At 37.2% G+C, this 14438-nt stretch overlaps 1 protein-coding gene across 1 annotated transcript; it reads left to right on the top strand.

The window, feature by feature from the left end:
• Positions 1-6392: 6392 nt before the first annotated feature.
• Positions 6393-12531, top strand: LOC574797 (zinc finger matrin-type protein 5). The gene is made up of 4 exons (XM_775195.5): positions 6393-6723; positions 10150-10212; positions 10795-10866; positions 11637-12531. Exons 1-4 carry the CDS (start codon positions 6597-6599, stop codon positions 11927-11929), a joined length of 555 nt encoding a protein of 184 aa, XP_780288.2. The 5' UTR covers positions 6393-6596; the 3' UTR covers positions 11930-12531.
• The last annotated feature ends 1907 nt before the right edge of the window (positions 12532-14438 follow it).

The following is a 14438-nucleotide window of genomic DNA, read 5'->3' as shown; positions in this document are numbered from 1 at the left end:
CACCCTTCTGCTATGTTTGCAAATTTACTCCAATTGTACAGTACAATATTTGATGGTTGAAATTTTGAAGGTTTGTTTGAAGAAACCAAATAAAGCACTAAGATTAAAAGTGTCGCAAATTCCTTGAATATTATATCTTTTTGGGGGGTTATAATTAGGCTTCCTCGAACTAATTTAAAAATGTAAAGAAATTTCGGCTTGCACCCAGTAAACATATGGTTCTACGATTTGTTTTGGTACTTAATTTAATTAATCATTTACTGGGTGCAAACCGAAATTTCTTGATCTCCTTTTTTTGGATGTTGGAAAAATACGAGTGGTTGGAGGTTAATCCTAAATTGTATAAATTTCATGAATCGGTTCAAAAAAACTTTTGAAAAAAAAAAAATCCTTAAAAATTGTATCTCTTTTTTGTTGGGTGGGGAAAAAAGAAGAGTGTTCGAATGTTAAATTATGCATACATTTTTTTTTGTTGAAAGTAGCTTTTAAAAAAATATAGTGAATTTGCACTCCCTCACCATTGGCGGTGTGTGCATGAAAGAATCAGATGACAGCGGCGCTAATAACGCAATAACAAAACCCCAAAAATGAAAACTAGATTATCAAAATTTCCAGGCTAAGGGGTCATTTATTTGATAAAAGAGGAATTGTTCCCCTTCCAATATCCCTTTTTTGTGTCCGTTTACTTCACACACTTTGAGAGAAATTATATTTTTTTAAAGTATATACAAATTTCATAATATGAGACAATTTAAGTTTTATCTCGTGTTCGTTTGACTGGTAATTTTGATATCCTTTAAAGCTTATTTTACACGGCTAGATATTTGTAGAAGCAAGTCGAAATCAGTAAAATAGTACCTTCGTCGGTGTTGATGTAATATCGTTCTCTCTAATGTTGTTCTTTTACTAAGAAATCTTTATGCTGAAATAGGGTATCATGTTTGAAAATATAAATTCTTTTGAAATGTGTAAACGTTGATTTTTGTATCTTGTAAATAACTTTCCTTATGTCAAAAGTTTACGGAATGTACATTTTTGTTCAGCTTTTCATAAACCTCCTATTTATACTTCTTCATTATTTTACTAATGTATATATTCGATGTTGATTATTAACTGCATTTAAACACTTTAACGTTGCCTTAATCTGAATGAATATTAAAAAGAAGAAAGCAGAAATCGTATAAATAGGAAAGGGATAAATAATTTGGCCGCTATATAGTGATCCAAAACGGATTTTAACTAACGGCAATGCCATCGACAGCCATCTGAATTACAAAAAGGAACATGTTCTTATTTTTCTTCGGGAGTGGATAAACAGGGAGGTTTGTTCTATTATTTTGTTTTTAAACTTAATTGAACAAGTAACGAATGTACACTTAATTCAGAGATGTTAATAAAATAGCTCCATTTCTCTTGAGTTCATATAAATATATGTATACATTCAGGCGCGTACGCAGGGGGGGGGGGGGGGGGGGGGGGGGGTTGGGGTCGAGCCCCCCGCCCCTTCAAACTTTTTTTTTTTGTGTTCTGGAGGAAAACTCCCCCTCAATTTGTTTTGATTACAAAAAAATAAAAAATTGTGGTAATGGGTGACCAAAGAAGGTAACCTTACCCCCCCCCCCAACGAAACGAAATATCGATCGGCCAAAATTTCAAATTTTGTGACAACAAAAAATATGACCTCTTACCACCCCCCCCCCCCCCCCCCCCCGCTCCCGCTTATTCAGTGGCTGGCTGGCTGATTCGTTGCGAAATATTTGGGACCAATAAAAAAATGTCCTCTTACCCCTCCCCCCCCCCCCCCCACCTCTTATTCAGCGACTGGCTGAGTCGTTGCGAAATTTTCGGCGTGATTTTCGAATTTTAAAAACCCCTTCGAAAAAATCCTGCGTGGTGCGTACTCGCCTGTATGCATTCATAAAAATACATTTTGTATTTTATTCTAGTTTGAACTATCCTAAGTTTATATATGAATAGGCACAAACGTTGGTGGTCTACTAAAAATAAAAAAATAAATCAGTATTCATATGTCTTTTTGCATCAAATAGAAACAAAAGTGCTAGTTTAAACACTTCTGGTTATGTTCGATAACGTGGATTTGGTGTAAAGTAAATCTACAGTATTGTATTACGACGAATACATTAAAAGAGGGGCGTTCTTCGTCACGTTGATAAAGCAATTCTAATTAAATTGTTAAGTTATAAGTGTTTTATGACTTGAAACGTAAATGCAGCATTGTAATGTTTTAAACACATTGAAAAGAAGTGATCTTAATAAAGCAATGATGCTTCTTTAAACAAAATATATAATGTGTTCGTATGTTTATCTGTTTAGTAACATAACATTAGGCATACTAGGCCTATGTATTTCTCCCCTTTTTGCCACGATATCCCTTAATGAATCTTTTCTCTTTCCTTTTGCCCATTTTGGTTGTTTTATTTTGCGCTTTCCTGCTTGATTCGTAGCCATCTTTTGTACATTCCTTTTTGCTTTTCATATAAAATGTTACCACATCATTCCCCTCATTAATGGGGATGTCCCCCTGTCATTCATGGGGACATCCCCGTAGTTCACGAGACCGGTACCCCTTAGGACCCAAAGTCCCGTGAGACCAACATAACAACCCAAAGAAATTTAAAGAAAGCAAAGATAGAAAATGACAAAGGGAAAATCAATGTTAAAGCCTTCAATCGGGAAAATACTAAAAAAAATAAGAAAAGACGGGAACAGGGGAAACAAATTATAGTGGAACCGCTTTATAAATAATACTTTTATAACAAACTCATTACGAGTTAAATCAGCTGTTATTGGCAGCAGCTATTCGCTCCCTCCCCCTCTCTCCCCTCACTCTTTCTCTCTCTCAAACCCTCACCTGAATAATGTCGAGGTTCTTTTTTCGTCCAAGGGTGTTTGTTTGTTCAACTGTGTATGGAATAATAAAAAGAGCATATCAGAGGCTAAGGAAAGATTGAAACAGAGAATGTGAATAGAAATATGATTACGTAACGGAAGAGAGTAAATGCGCAAGGGGGATTTTGGAAGGAAAACTCAGAAATGAAGGCGTTATCGATCGGTCTCGCGACCCACCTAGAATATTCCTGGAACGTCCATGAGCCCAACAATGTGGGTTTAGTTAGTCTAGTTCTGGACGCTTTTATTGATTTTTTTTTTATTCGCCGACTATTTAAGCCGAGTGATGGCGAGATCTTTAGTGACATTAATTCAATAAAAGGGTCCAGAACTAGACTAGGGTTTAGTGGGCTGTCTGTCTCATGAACCCTCTAAAATTAGGAAATTTGACAGAAGGCCTCGAGACCGAAATCACCAGTCTCGTGAACCATCAGAAAACTTGTCAAAAGGCTCCAGAGACAATTAAGAAAGCACAATAGCGAAATAAGTTACAGAAAGAGAGAGAGAGAGAGAGAGAGATGGTGAGAGATAAACGAAAGAGAGGCAGAGAAAGAAAAAGAGAGCTGATAGGGGAGAGAAAGGGGGAAATGTTAACGGAGATCGGGATAGAGGTGGGTGTGGGGGGGGGGGGTTACTCTATATAGGGGAGGAAAATATAAGAAGGAGGAGGAGAGAGAGAGAGAGAGAGAGAGAGAGTAACTCCATGATTTTACTAAGATTGATTGATTATTGTGTCGCACAGTGCAGATACCCTCTAAATATCCTTGTGATTTGATATTGTTTAAAGGAATTTTTGTTCATGTTAGCTAGAGGGTTAGTATACAGTAGAAAGAATATAATAAGTAGCATTTCGTTAAAATTACGCAGTTTTTTCATTAACCTTCAACAAACTTTTAAACAAAAATAAAAAACTTTTTTGTTTGTTTTTTGGGGTGTAAAACCCATAACGTGTAACGTTCCCTCAGCACAGTTGCCCCCCCCCCCCCTCTCTCTCTCATCTCTCTCCGATTCTTTTCCCCTCTCTCTCTACTGTGTGGGGATATACTGGGATCGGCGAGGAGGCCAGGAGCATAAATAAAGAGACTTGTAATCGTTCTTGTTTACAATTTCAGAAGCATTATTCAATACATAACACAATGAGTCTCTATAGTAGACGACTCTAGAATTCGAGATGCAAGATATTATCTCTCTCTCTAGTCTCTGTAGTCTGTCTCAAAGTTGAGAAGCCTCCCTTATAATCAAGTTCTATAATAGGGGCGTTAACATTTGGGAATAAGTAATAGAAATGCTTTGATTGGTTAATGGTCAGCTAGGGTTGCTATGATATTATGGGGAGTGGTAATGGAGAGTGCAAGTGACTGGGGGTTTGGGCCTATAGGAATGTGGTTCGATCCTTGAATCTAAATATTTGGGGGGGGGGGGGTATTAAATAGTCAAATGTTTATAATAAAAAGTAATGGGATAATGGGATTCTATTTTATCATGGAGCAGGTGTAAGGGGGTAAGAGGACACTTTTATTTTAATTTTTTTAGTCTCGAAATTTGGAAATTTGACATTTTTCTTTGTTGGGGGCGGGGGTAAGGTCACCTTTTTTAGGTCAGCCATGGGCATAATTTTTTTTTTTTTTTTTTTTTTTAATAATTAAAAAAAAAAAAAAATCCACCCCCCTGCGTACGCGCCTGATCCAAACTAATATATGAACTCTGGCGTTGGTCTGGTCAGGTTTTTTTTCAAGGGGGGGGGGGGGGGGGGGGGGGGGGGGGGAGTGGGGTAAGAGGACATTTTTTTTTTTTTTTTTGTCCCAAAAATTTCGCAACGACTCAGTCAGCCGCTGAATAAGCGGGGGGGGGGGGGGGGAGTAAGAGGACATATATATATATATATATATATATATATATATATATTTATATATATATATTTGTTTTGGTCCCGAAATTTGAAAATTTGATCGATCGACAATCCATTCCGTTTGGGGGGGGGGGTCATCTTTTTTAGGTCATCCATTAGGTTTGTTTATATTTTTTATTTTTTATTTATGAAAAAAAATAATAATAATAAAAACAAAAACACTCAAAGGGGGGGGGGGGGTTTCCGAAAAACATACACATTAAAAAAACTCAAGGGGGGGGGGGGGGTGTAATTATATTTAAACGTCTTTGGGTTTAACCCCCCCCCCCCCCCCCCTGCGTACGCGCCCAAACAATACGCGATTTGATTGCAACATTCCATATTCGTTGATGAGCGGACAATCTTCTTCTTTTTCTTTTTTTAAAAAAATATATAAACGACCGGTCTTAATTTGTCAATAATAACATAAATCGTAGTGGGCCCTTAAGTTTATTATATTTGTTTTTTATTATCTGTAAAAGTATATCTCATTCCTTAGCTCTATCCACCTTTCGGATAAGCAAATTAAAGGTGGAACAGGAAATCAATTATTGCTGTCTTGATATCCCTTTGTTTACTGTATGCGTATTGATAAGCCCGAACCTGGTGTTACATCAATATAAAGCACACCCGCCATACATTTTAGTTTAGCTCGTTAAACATCTCACAATTATTCTTTGGGTGTACAATTTTCAGTGCAATAAAAAGACAATTTTGAATTGAAATTTACACCCAAATACAAAAATGAAAACTATGTTCATTAATAATGTGATCAATGTGAGATTTAAATACCATTGGTAAGATTGAACAAGTAAAATCCTTAGGATTACAACAATTAATTTACTTACTCTCTATTCTTAAAAAACACACTTTTATTCTTTTTTAAAGAAGTTGAATCTTTATTTATTGATTTCACTTGGAGCGGAAATCGCGGGGGGGGGGGGGGAGGGAGCGGCAACTTTCCAAGAACCATACGGGCCTGGAATTTACTTTCCCCCAGCATCTTTGCCTGCGACTCAGTTGAAACCTTCAAAACCAGACTCTGGGAAGCCATCCAAGGGGGTAATACAATCATAGTCCCTCCCCACAACTGCAATGTGATGGGACTCAATTCTAAAATGTTCTAGAAGCGACAAACACTCTCTCTCGAACGATAACGTTCTTATTGGTCATCTTAATATCCCTCTTGAGGATCAGGACTAGGATCAAAACAGAAACAGAAACAGAAGCAACCAGACAAATTTAAAAAAACATGTACAACTTAATTTGGGGACTGAATGTGAATGGAGATATGTTATGTTACATCTGCCCTCGATCATTACTGTCTTAAAGATTTTTATGTTTAAGGATGAATGATTTAACGGGTTCTGCTGCTGGGCCGCCTAAATCCATTTATTTGTGAACACTCCTCCCAACTATACTCCCCGAACACCAAAGTGAAATTTGCCCCCCTGTAGTCAATTCGTGAAACTAGTCTATGAAAAATGATGGGCCAAACTGAAAATGGTCTTCCTGTTTATGGATTTTTCTAACCGAAACTTTGAGGGGTATCGTCCTATTAAATAGAGATGACACGACGCCCACGAGCGCCAGACCATACATTACAAACAATTATAAAAAAAATTAACAAAAAACAAAACAAAAACGTAGACTCGTGTCGATTTGGCGCACGCGCACGCTGGGGCGGCCACACATTCCGCGTTCCATAGACCATTCAAGGACCGATGCAATTTTAATCATCAATGCAATGCAATCTTCGTCTTGAAGGTCTCCTGCTTGGCCTTGGCCGTTCAATAAAATGGGGAAAAGATACTATTGTGACTACTGTGACAAAACTTTCGCAGACAACTCACAGAATAGAAAGAAACACCTCAATGGAGTTGTTCACGACCGACTTCGAAAGCTGCATTACTCTCTTTTTAGAGGTAGGTATTTCGTCTGCATGTGGTCATCGAGTGGGCCGGGTGTCGAGCGGCGTGGCGTGGTGCGGCGTCTCGTGTCCGTTTGCACGATCACCCACGTGCACGTTGCATTCAGTGTCTAGTCAGTCTTCTGTAATTCTAACATTTGCATTTTTGCCTCTCATATCAATGCCATGGTGTTATCTGTGATAACCTTGTACAACACATAGTTCACATGTGTATTCATTCATTCCATATTGTTTGCATATGAATTATGATTCTAGAATTTTCTAGAATCTAGAAATTGAATTTGAAATCATGAACAAAAAATTGTTTTTTTAATTCACACACAAAAAATTCTGACAAAAATTGGATGAATATTGCCCATATTTCGGGGGACTGTGTCTTTTGATACAGCCACTAAAACAGTCTTAAAATTTTAAATGTATTATTCTGAGTAGCCTTAAGGCTCCCTCGAAATGTTTTTTATGATGTAATATTCGAGGGAGCCTTAATTTGCTCCCATAGCTGCATAGGCATGATAGGCATAGGGTCCCACGGAGAGGTAGGTAAACAACATCTAAAATGTGTAAAAAATCACTCTTTCCCACACCCGACCAATACAGAGACACCAAGTTCAAAGCTCGGCACGCAAGCGCGCATGCGAGGGTATAACACACGTATAAGGTATCACGTTTTTTAAAAAGCTAGTGCGCGCGTCGTGCGTAAGAGCATTTTCAGACCCTCGAAATGCGTGATACTTGGTAGCTCTGCCAATATTGGACAGTGGCTTTGATAAATTTATTATACTTGTAGTCCTAATTACCTCCTGAATTTAAAAATCGGAGGTATAAATAACCAATAAAAGCAAATTTCTTACCAGAATGGTGGAGCTGGGGCAGAAGACACATGACAGCGTGGGGGGGGGGGGGGGGGGGGGGGGGGGGGCAAAGAGGACACATATATATATATATTTTTTTTTGCTCCCGAAAATTTGAAAATCGCGCCGGCCGCAATTTCGCTCAGTGGGAGGGGGGGGGGGGGGGGGGGTAGTGCACACTAATACATTCTTTTTTTGGTCAGGGGGGTGCATGTGCCCCCTGTGCCCCCCTGGATCTGTCCCTGCTGTACCTTATCTTTTTTCTTAATCCCTAATTTCCCTTGTAGTTCTTCTCTCTCTCTTTTTTAATCCCTCTTATTAGGTGGTCTGTCAACGACAGATCACCTATTGATTTCGCTAGAATTTTCTTTCTTTATTCTTTATTCTTTATTCTTTATTTCTTTATTAGGTGGTCTGTCAACGACAGATCAGCTATTGATTTCGCTAGAATTTTCTTTCTTTATTCTTTATTCTTTATTCTTTATTTCTTTATTTTTATTTCTTCCGTACACTTTTTTGTGCACACGTTTACTCGAAATCGACATGGTCAATTTCCTTTGAATTTCTGTCAGTCATCAAGCCCTATGATTTCAAGTCTAATTAACTTTTTCAAGTTCATGGGGTCATCGTGACGTCATCCAGGCGCCATTTTGTAAAAATCAGGTCAGTATCATATCTCGATAACGAGTCATCAAAAATCAACCATATTTGGTATACATCAACTTCAGGTCAAAGGTCAACGAAAAATGTCAAAAAATTTTGCGCGCGCACCTCGACGCGCACGTACGCGCGCATTAAAATTTTAAAATGGTCAAATTCGTTCCAAATTAATTTTGCATACGTTTCAGGCCATTTTAAGCATTTTCAAAATTTGCGCGCGCGTTTCTGCGCGTATCCGCGCGTCCTGGCATTTTGCAACATAGAATCGCCAAATTTTTTCTGTTATCATATTTATTACATTTTTCCAAGCATTTTGATACCTTGTTTACCTTTTTCCGACCAGTAATACCGCAATTAGCGGCTGTCAAAGTTGAACGCACGCGCCGACCTGCGCTATCTGTATCCACAATACATGGGCAAAAACATGCCTATACAAAATTCATTTTAACTCTTCAGAATTGATAGATAACCCCCAATTTCTTTCATATTTAAATAGATTATGAGTTGGAGGTATGATTTCATGTCTCATTTGACCCTCAATTAACTCATGACGTCATCATAATGGCCTCCGAACTCAAAATTTCAATTTGCATATTATGACGTCAGCAGATTTTTGGAAAATTGATTGTATCTCTGTAAATATTGATCAATTTTGTTTCAAATTTTGAGATGTTCTAATTGAGAATATTCTCTACAAATGCAGTCATCACGATATTTCATTTTGACAAAGGCATCATGGCATATTTTTAAGATTAAAGGAGGCATGTCAATTTTTCACATTTTGCGTGTATTCTCTATGGGACATGACTTTTTCTCAAAACTGGATTCTACATTTTCGTCTTTCGCGAGCAATATCTCCGTCGTTTTATCTTTGTTTACGCTGAGCTTTGAATATGTTGTAGCTGAGACAATAAGCTATCACAAGTGTGGCCTTTATTTTTCGATCAGATGCCGGGATCATGCTCATATTTCACTTACAAAGTGGGATTTGAGAATTTCATTTGCCGTTTACGTGTAATCTCTATGTGAAATGTTTTGGTATATCGGTAACGCACTTGACTTCCGACCTCGAGGTCCCTGGTTCGAGTCCGGGCGTCTCCAACAATTTTTTTTCTTCACTTTTTTTTCTTTTTGACCTTTCACTGTACCATCTCATTTGAATATTAAAACACGTAGAATCGCAAATAATGTAATAAACAACTATATTTAATTTATTATTACCCTATTATCACTTGATCCATTACTTTTTGCTTGTAATACTTATTGGAGATGACCTTTTCTTAAATCTGGATTCTACATTCCTGTCTTTTGCGAGCAATATCGCCGTTATTTCCGCTTGTTTTTTGTTGATTTTTTAGTATAATGTAGCTGAGACTATATGCTATCTACATCTCCCTCATTTTTTCAATCAGATGTCAGGATCATGCTCACGATCATGATCATGATCATGATCATCAACATCATCATCGTCATCATCAACATTATCATTATCATCGTCATCATCGTCATCACCATTACTATCAAGATCATCATCATCATCATCATCATTATTTACATGTCTATATAACTTCTCCCATTCTCAAATCTATCATAAGACTTAAACAGACCACCTTATTCGTCTTCGTGACGAATTAAAGTCTAGTTTTCCTTTGTAGTTTGAAGCCTTAAAAAACAGGGATTGAGAAAAAAAAGATAAAGATAAACTCAATCAGACACCCTACTTTATTTTTTGTATCCATCTATTTGACAAAATAATGACTTAGATATTCCCTACCACTGTAGTTCCTACCAGTGTTCTTTGTAATGTATACTCCACCTTTAATTGCAAACAACATTAAATAATATGACTTTTCTTTCCTTTCAGAGTTTCAGCCACAGTAATCTTCTCACAATTTTTCTTCATATTTCAGAACCAGAAGATATTTTGTCTGAAGAGAAAGCTAAAATTGCATGCCTCAAGCTGAAGCAGTCAGGTAAGTGTATGGTGTTGTGTAGTTTTTGATAGATGTACCCGCCTGTCCCCTGCTATCGGGCGACAGACCGGTGCATATACACGTACAGATCTACCGGTAAAAAAATAGCAGTTGTGTAGAGTACTAAGGGAAGAAAAGTTGTGCAAAATGCTATCGACATGTCTCCTGGTTACTTGATCATGTTATTTGGTGTCAGAACTTGAACGTAACTGTTGAGCTAGCATTTGGACCCTGTACCTTGTGATCTGCAGTTGGGTGACTTATCCACTAGACCGCAACACTTCTCCTATATCATATATTATTCAATTTGCACTTTATGTTTAGAAAATGTAATCTGATTTGCAGGAATGTAATGAAAAACCAGAAAATGAAGTAAATTAAATATTTTTTGGGGGTACATGATAGTCCTGTAAGGTTTTGGAAATGATTAGTCATACGACTACCGGTAGTCAAAATTGTTAGCCAAAGTTGCTTTAGTTCAAAGTTTGTTTTTTGTTCAAACTAAAAACTTGATTTGTTGACCATAAGGTATGTACATGTAGTTGCTACATTCATGTTGATTTGTTTGTTTTGTTTTTATAGGTTTCTGTACCTTTGAAGGGAGTTGTAGATATTCGCATTTGACTCCGGAGAAGGAACGTGAGCTGCTAGAAAGTAAGTCTGCAACGAAAACGTGTTGAGTAATGTATGCAGTGCTTTGTACCTGCAAGGAAAAGGTACTATAGATAACAAAGACTTTTGTATCGGATTGGATGGGTGTACTCTTTACCAATAGATTTAATAGTACCACAACTTGCATTTATAACACTCATACAAGTTTATTTGCCCATTGATTTTGATACCTTTTTGTGTACAGAATAAAGTGGAAATTGAATAAGCAGTTGGATACTCCTTTTTTTAAATTAATGATTTGTATATGAATAGGTTTTTTATGTTTTTATGATCCCATTGTCTCATTAAATTTCAAGTGATGTTGGATCTAGCTTTGACACAACCACATCGGTAGAAAAGGATCTCTTTCCTTTTTTCCCAAACATACTGATGATGTGATATATTTCCAGTCACTAAATTTTGTACTGAAGAGAAAAATTTCATCAATTATGTTCAAATTTACTTGCCGTCATGTATAATTGAAAGTTGATTTTCTTTTTTTTTTGGATTTTTTATAATAAATTTTGATATGTTTGATACTTCCCTTTATTCTTGTTTTTTAAATAATGTTATTGTGTATTTAGAAATAAAGAAAACACAATTATTGTCTGTAAAGTGATGTTGGATCTAGCTATGACACAAACATATATTGTAGAAAAGGATCTCTTTCCTTTTCCCCAATCATACTGATGATGTGATATATTTCCAGTCACTAAATTTTGTAATGAAGAGGAAAAATGTCATCATGTTGAATTTTGCTTGCCTTCATAAAGAAATCGAAGCCAAGAAACTTGCAGCCCAGGCAGCAGAGGATCTTGCAGCCGACCTGCCAGAGCCAAGCCTGGATGACTGGCTTGCCAAGAGGAGCAAGAGGAAGAAGAACAAAGATACCACATCATCATCAACATCATCATCAGAGGGAGTGCATCCATCGGGTGGATCGGCAGTCTTCAAGGACATGGAGTTCAGTCTCCCTCCAGAGTTGCAGAACATCCCGGACCTTCCACCGTCCATGATCCCTCCCTCCAGCGAATGCTTCACAGAGACAGCAGAGTGGGGTTCATGACCAAGGCTCTACTGAAGTATTTATCTCCTGCATGAATCTGTTGTATCATAAACTTCTAAAATGTTATATTCAGCAGGCCTGATAATTACCTGATTTAAATCGGTTTTCTGATTTATTTATTTTCCCCCAATATTCTTACTCGAAAGGGGGGAAATTTTGTTAGACACCATTTTTTCTCCCCAAATCCTTTTTTAATTTTTATACTCACTATCACCCCTGAATTCAGTTCAATTCTAAATTTATACCTCCCTCTGTCTCCCTTACGATTTTCGGGCTCACATGTACAGGTGTATTTGAGTCTTTCGCCCTTGTAAATCTATGCTACAGTGATGACCTTTTTTTCAGTTTCGGTATATGTTTCTGTGTAACAACCGGATATGTGTTTGTACATGTAATTGTAAAATGTGAGTTACCGGTACTCATGAATTTGCAATGTTAAAGTGGGGAATATCAGGTTTGCAAACACAATGGTATAACATTCAACATGCCTTGTCATCCTGGCAGCTTGCAGGTCTGATAATGTTTAAATATTTTTTCCAGATTTTACCCCTATTTTCTGGATTTTCCCCATATTTTCCCTATTTATTCGAATTTTTCCCCAATTTTCCTACTCAAAAAGGGGGGAATGTTATAGATGACATTTTTTCCCCCCAGATCCTTTTTTTTAAACTCAAGGGAAGGACGGTTGAGGGAAATTTTTAATTTTTTTTTTAGTGCTCACTATCACCTCTGAGCGTGTCAGAAGTAGTAAGAAAATAGAAATAGAAGGTGGTTCATCTGTTTAGATTTACATTCTGCTTGTAGTCATAACTTTATCCCTTCTGTTTTTCTCCTCATTGCTTTCTTATTGAGGAAGATTGAACAAGACCAAATTGGTGTTTGGCAGATTTCAAGAGAATAATGTTTGATACAGAAGTGAATAATGGAAGATGGAAGAAATCAGTCCATGGCCATCTTCATTTCAATTTGGCCTACTAGAGGCTAAGCTATCACATGATGCAAGAAACAATGGTGGTGTTTTTGGTTTAAAACATGTACGTGGAGTGGGATAAAAAGGGTATTGCTGCACTAGAACAACAATGGTCCTATGCGTACTTATCTGAGGATTATGAAATCCAGAAATGTTAAGTGCGTAATATTGCAAATATCGTTTGAAAACAAAACGTAGTGGCTTATCGCATCATACATGCACATGTATATGAGTGAGCCTTCATGTAGCCTGCAAACTCACTAGCTACAGGTATACCAGTCCAAGTTTCTTCAGCTACTCTCCTGGAGCTAATCCTTATGCCCATCAAAAGAATTTGCTTCTGTGTAGCAACTATATGGGTTAACATGTCATTGCACTAATTTTATGAATTTATGAGCACATTGTTAGAAAAAATACATAGAGATTGATTTTATTTGTTTAATAGCTTTTACAGTGGAACCTTACAGGAGAGTCCTGGGACCGAGAAAATAGGCTTCCTTGTGTGAAACCTTAGAATCTGGGCTAAAAGTTGATAAAATATAAAAGTAGGAATGGTGAAACTATCTTGTAATTTGTTTGTTATAACCATGTTGTTTTTAATGAGGGTCCACTATACTTATTTTGAACATATTTATCAACAAAAATTGTGAGGTAACAGTGCTCTAACATGCAAAGACTTAAGTTGATGCCACTCTGTCAGTGCTTGTGCTATTACATTCAAGGTGTTTTTTTCTCCATTTTTTAAGTCTTGCCCTTTCAACATTTAGGCAGTTCTCTTTAGTCCTCAAGGCATAGCTAATTCTACCATGTTTCTGTGAAGAGTTTATCCTTCGCCCTAGATCATTTCCTTTTATTTAGTAAATTGTTTTTAGTTTTGTTTTGTAACAAAAATCTTTCGCCTCCTTTGCCTGAGCTTCAAGCGAGGTGAATGCTTCAGGTGTGAATCCTGGCTGCCCGTCAATTGTGCTATACCACTTTCGTATCACGAAAGGGTGAGGTAGCTGTAAGTCAAAGGTCTTTCTAACAAAACGATATGCCTTTGCCGAGTAAAAGTTGAGAGTTAAGGCAAATGCACAAAGTGCAGCTGGGTACTTTTCCTTGCTCGGGCCGGCTTTGTCTTTTGCCTTTACAAGGCGCTTCATCAATTCAGCTGGGACATTGCATGAAGCTCCATTCTCCGACACTGATGTTTCTCTTTTAGGGACTTTACTACCGTCTCCAAGGTGTCTACTTTTTTCCGAAATCTGTGTGTCTTCTTTTATGTATTTTTCTGCAAGGAGCTAGCAGTGTCTTGCATCTTGTCAAGTTCACGTTTCATGCTCCTTGGACTTTACCGAGTGTGTTTCATGTAATCATGTTTATTCATGAGGCCGCCAGCCTAACCACCTTAGCACCTTAATAATAATAATAATAGTTAGCTCTTATATAGCGCATTTAATTACCGAAGGTAATACCAATGCGCTTTACAAATGTAGAAGACAATAGAAATAAAGACATATATAGAAATAATTACATATAATTATAATCAAAACTTACAAG

Source organism: Strongylocentrotus purpuratus, unplaced genomic scaffold, assembly GCF_000002235.5.
Source record: "Strongylocentrotus purpuratus isolate Spur 01 unplaced genomic scaffold, Spur_5.0 spur5_scaffold_2, whole genome shotgun sequence".
Taxonomy (NCBI): domain Eukaryota; kingdom Metazoa; phylum Echinodermata; class Echinoidea; order Camarodonta; family Strongylocentrotidae; genus Strongylocentrotus; species Strongylocentrotus purpuratus.
This window is presented reverse-complemented; position numbering and strand designations above follow the sequence as displayed.

Excerpts from the sequence above, each read along its gene's own strand:
- LOC574797 (XM_775195.5), top strand. The coding sequence starts at position 6,597 with ATGGGGAAAAGATACTATTGTGACTACTGTGACAAAACTTTCGCAGAC. Across the intron at positions 6,724-10,149 it reads GCATTACTCTCTTTTTAGAG|AACCAGAAGATATTTTGTCT; the intron begins GTAGGTATTTCG and ends TTCATATTTCAG. Across the intron at positions 10,213-10,794 it reads CCTCAAGCTGAAGCAGTCAG|GTTTCTGTACCTTTGAAGGG; the intron begins GTAAGTGTATGG and ends TTGTTTTTATAG.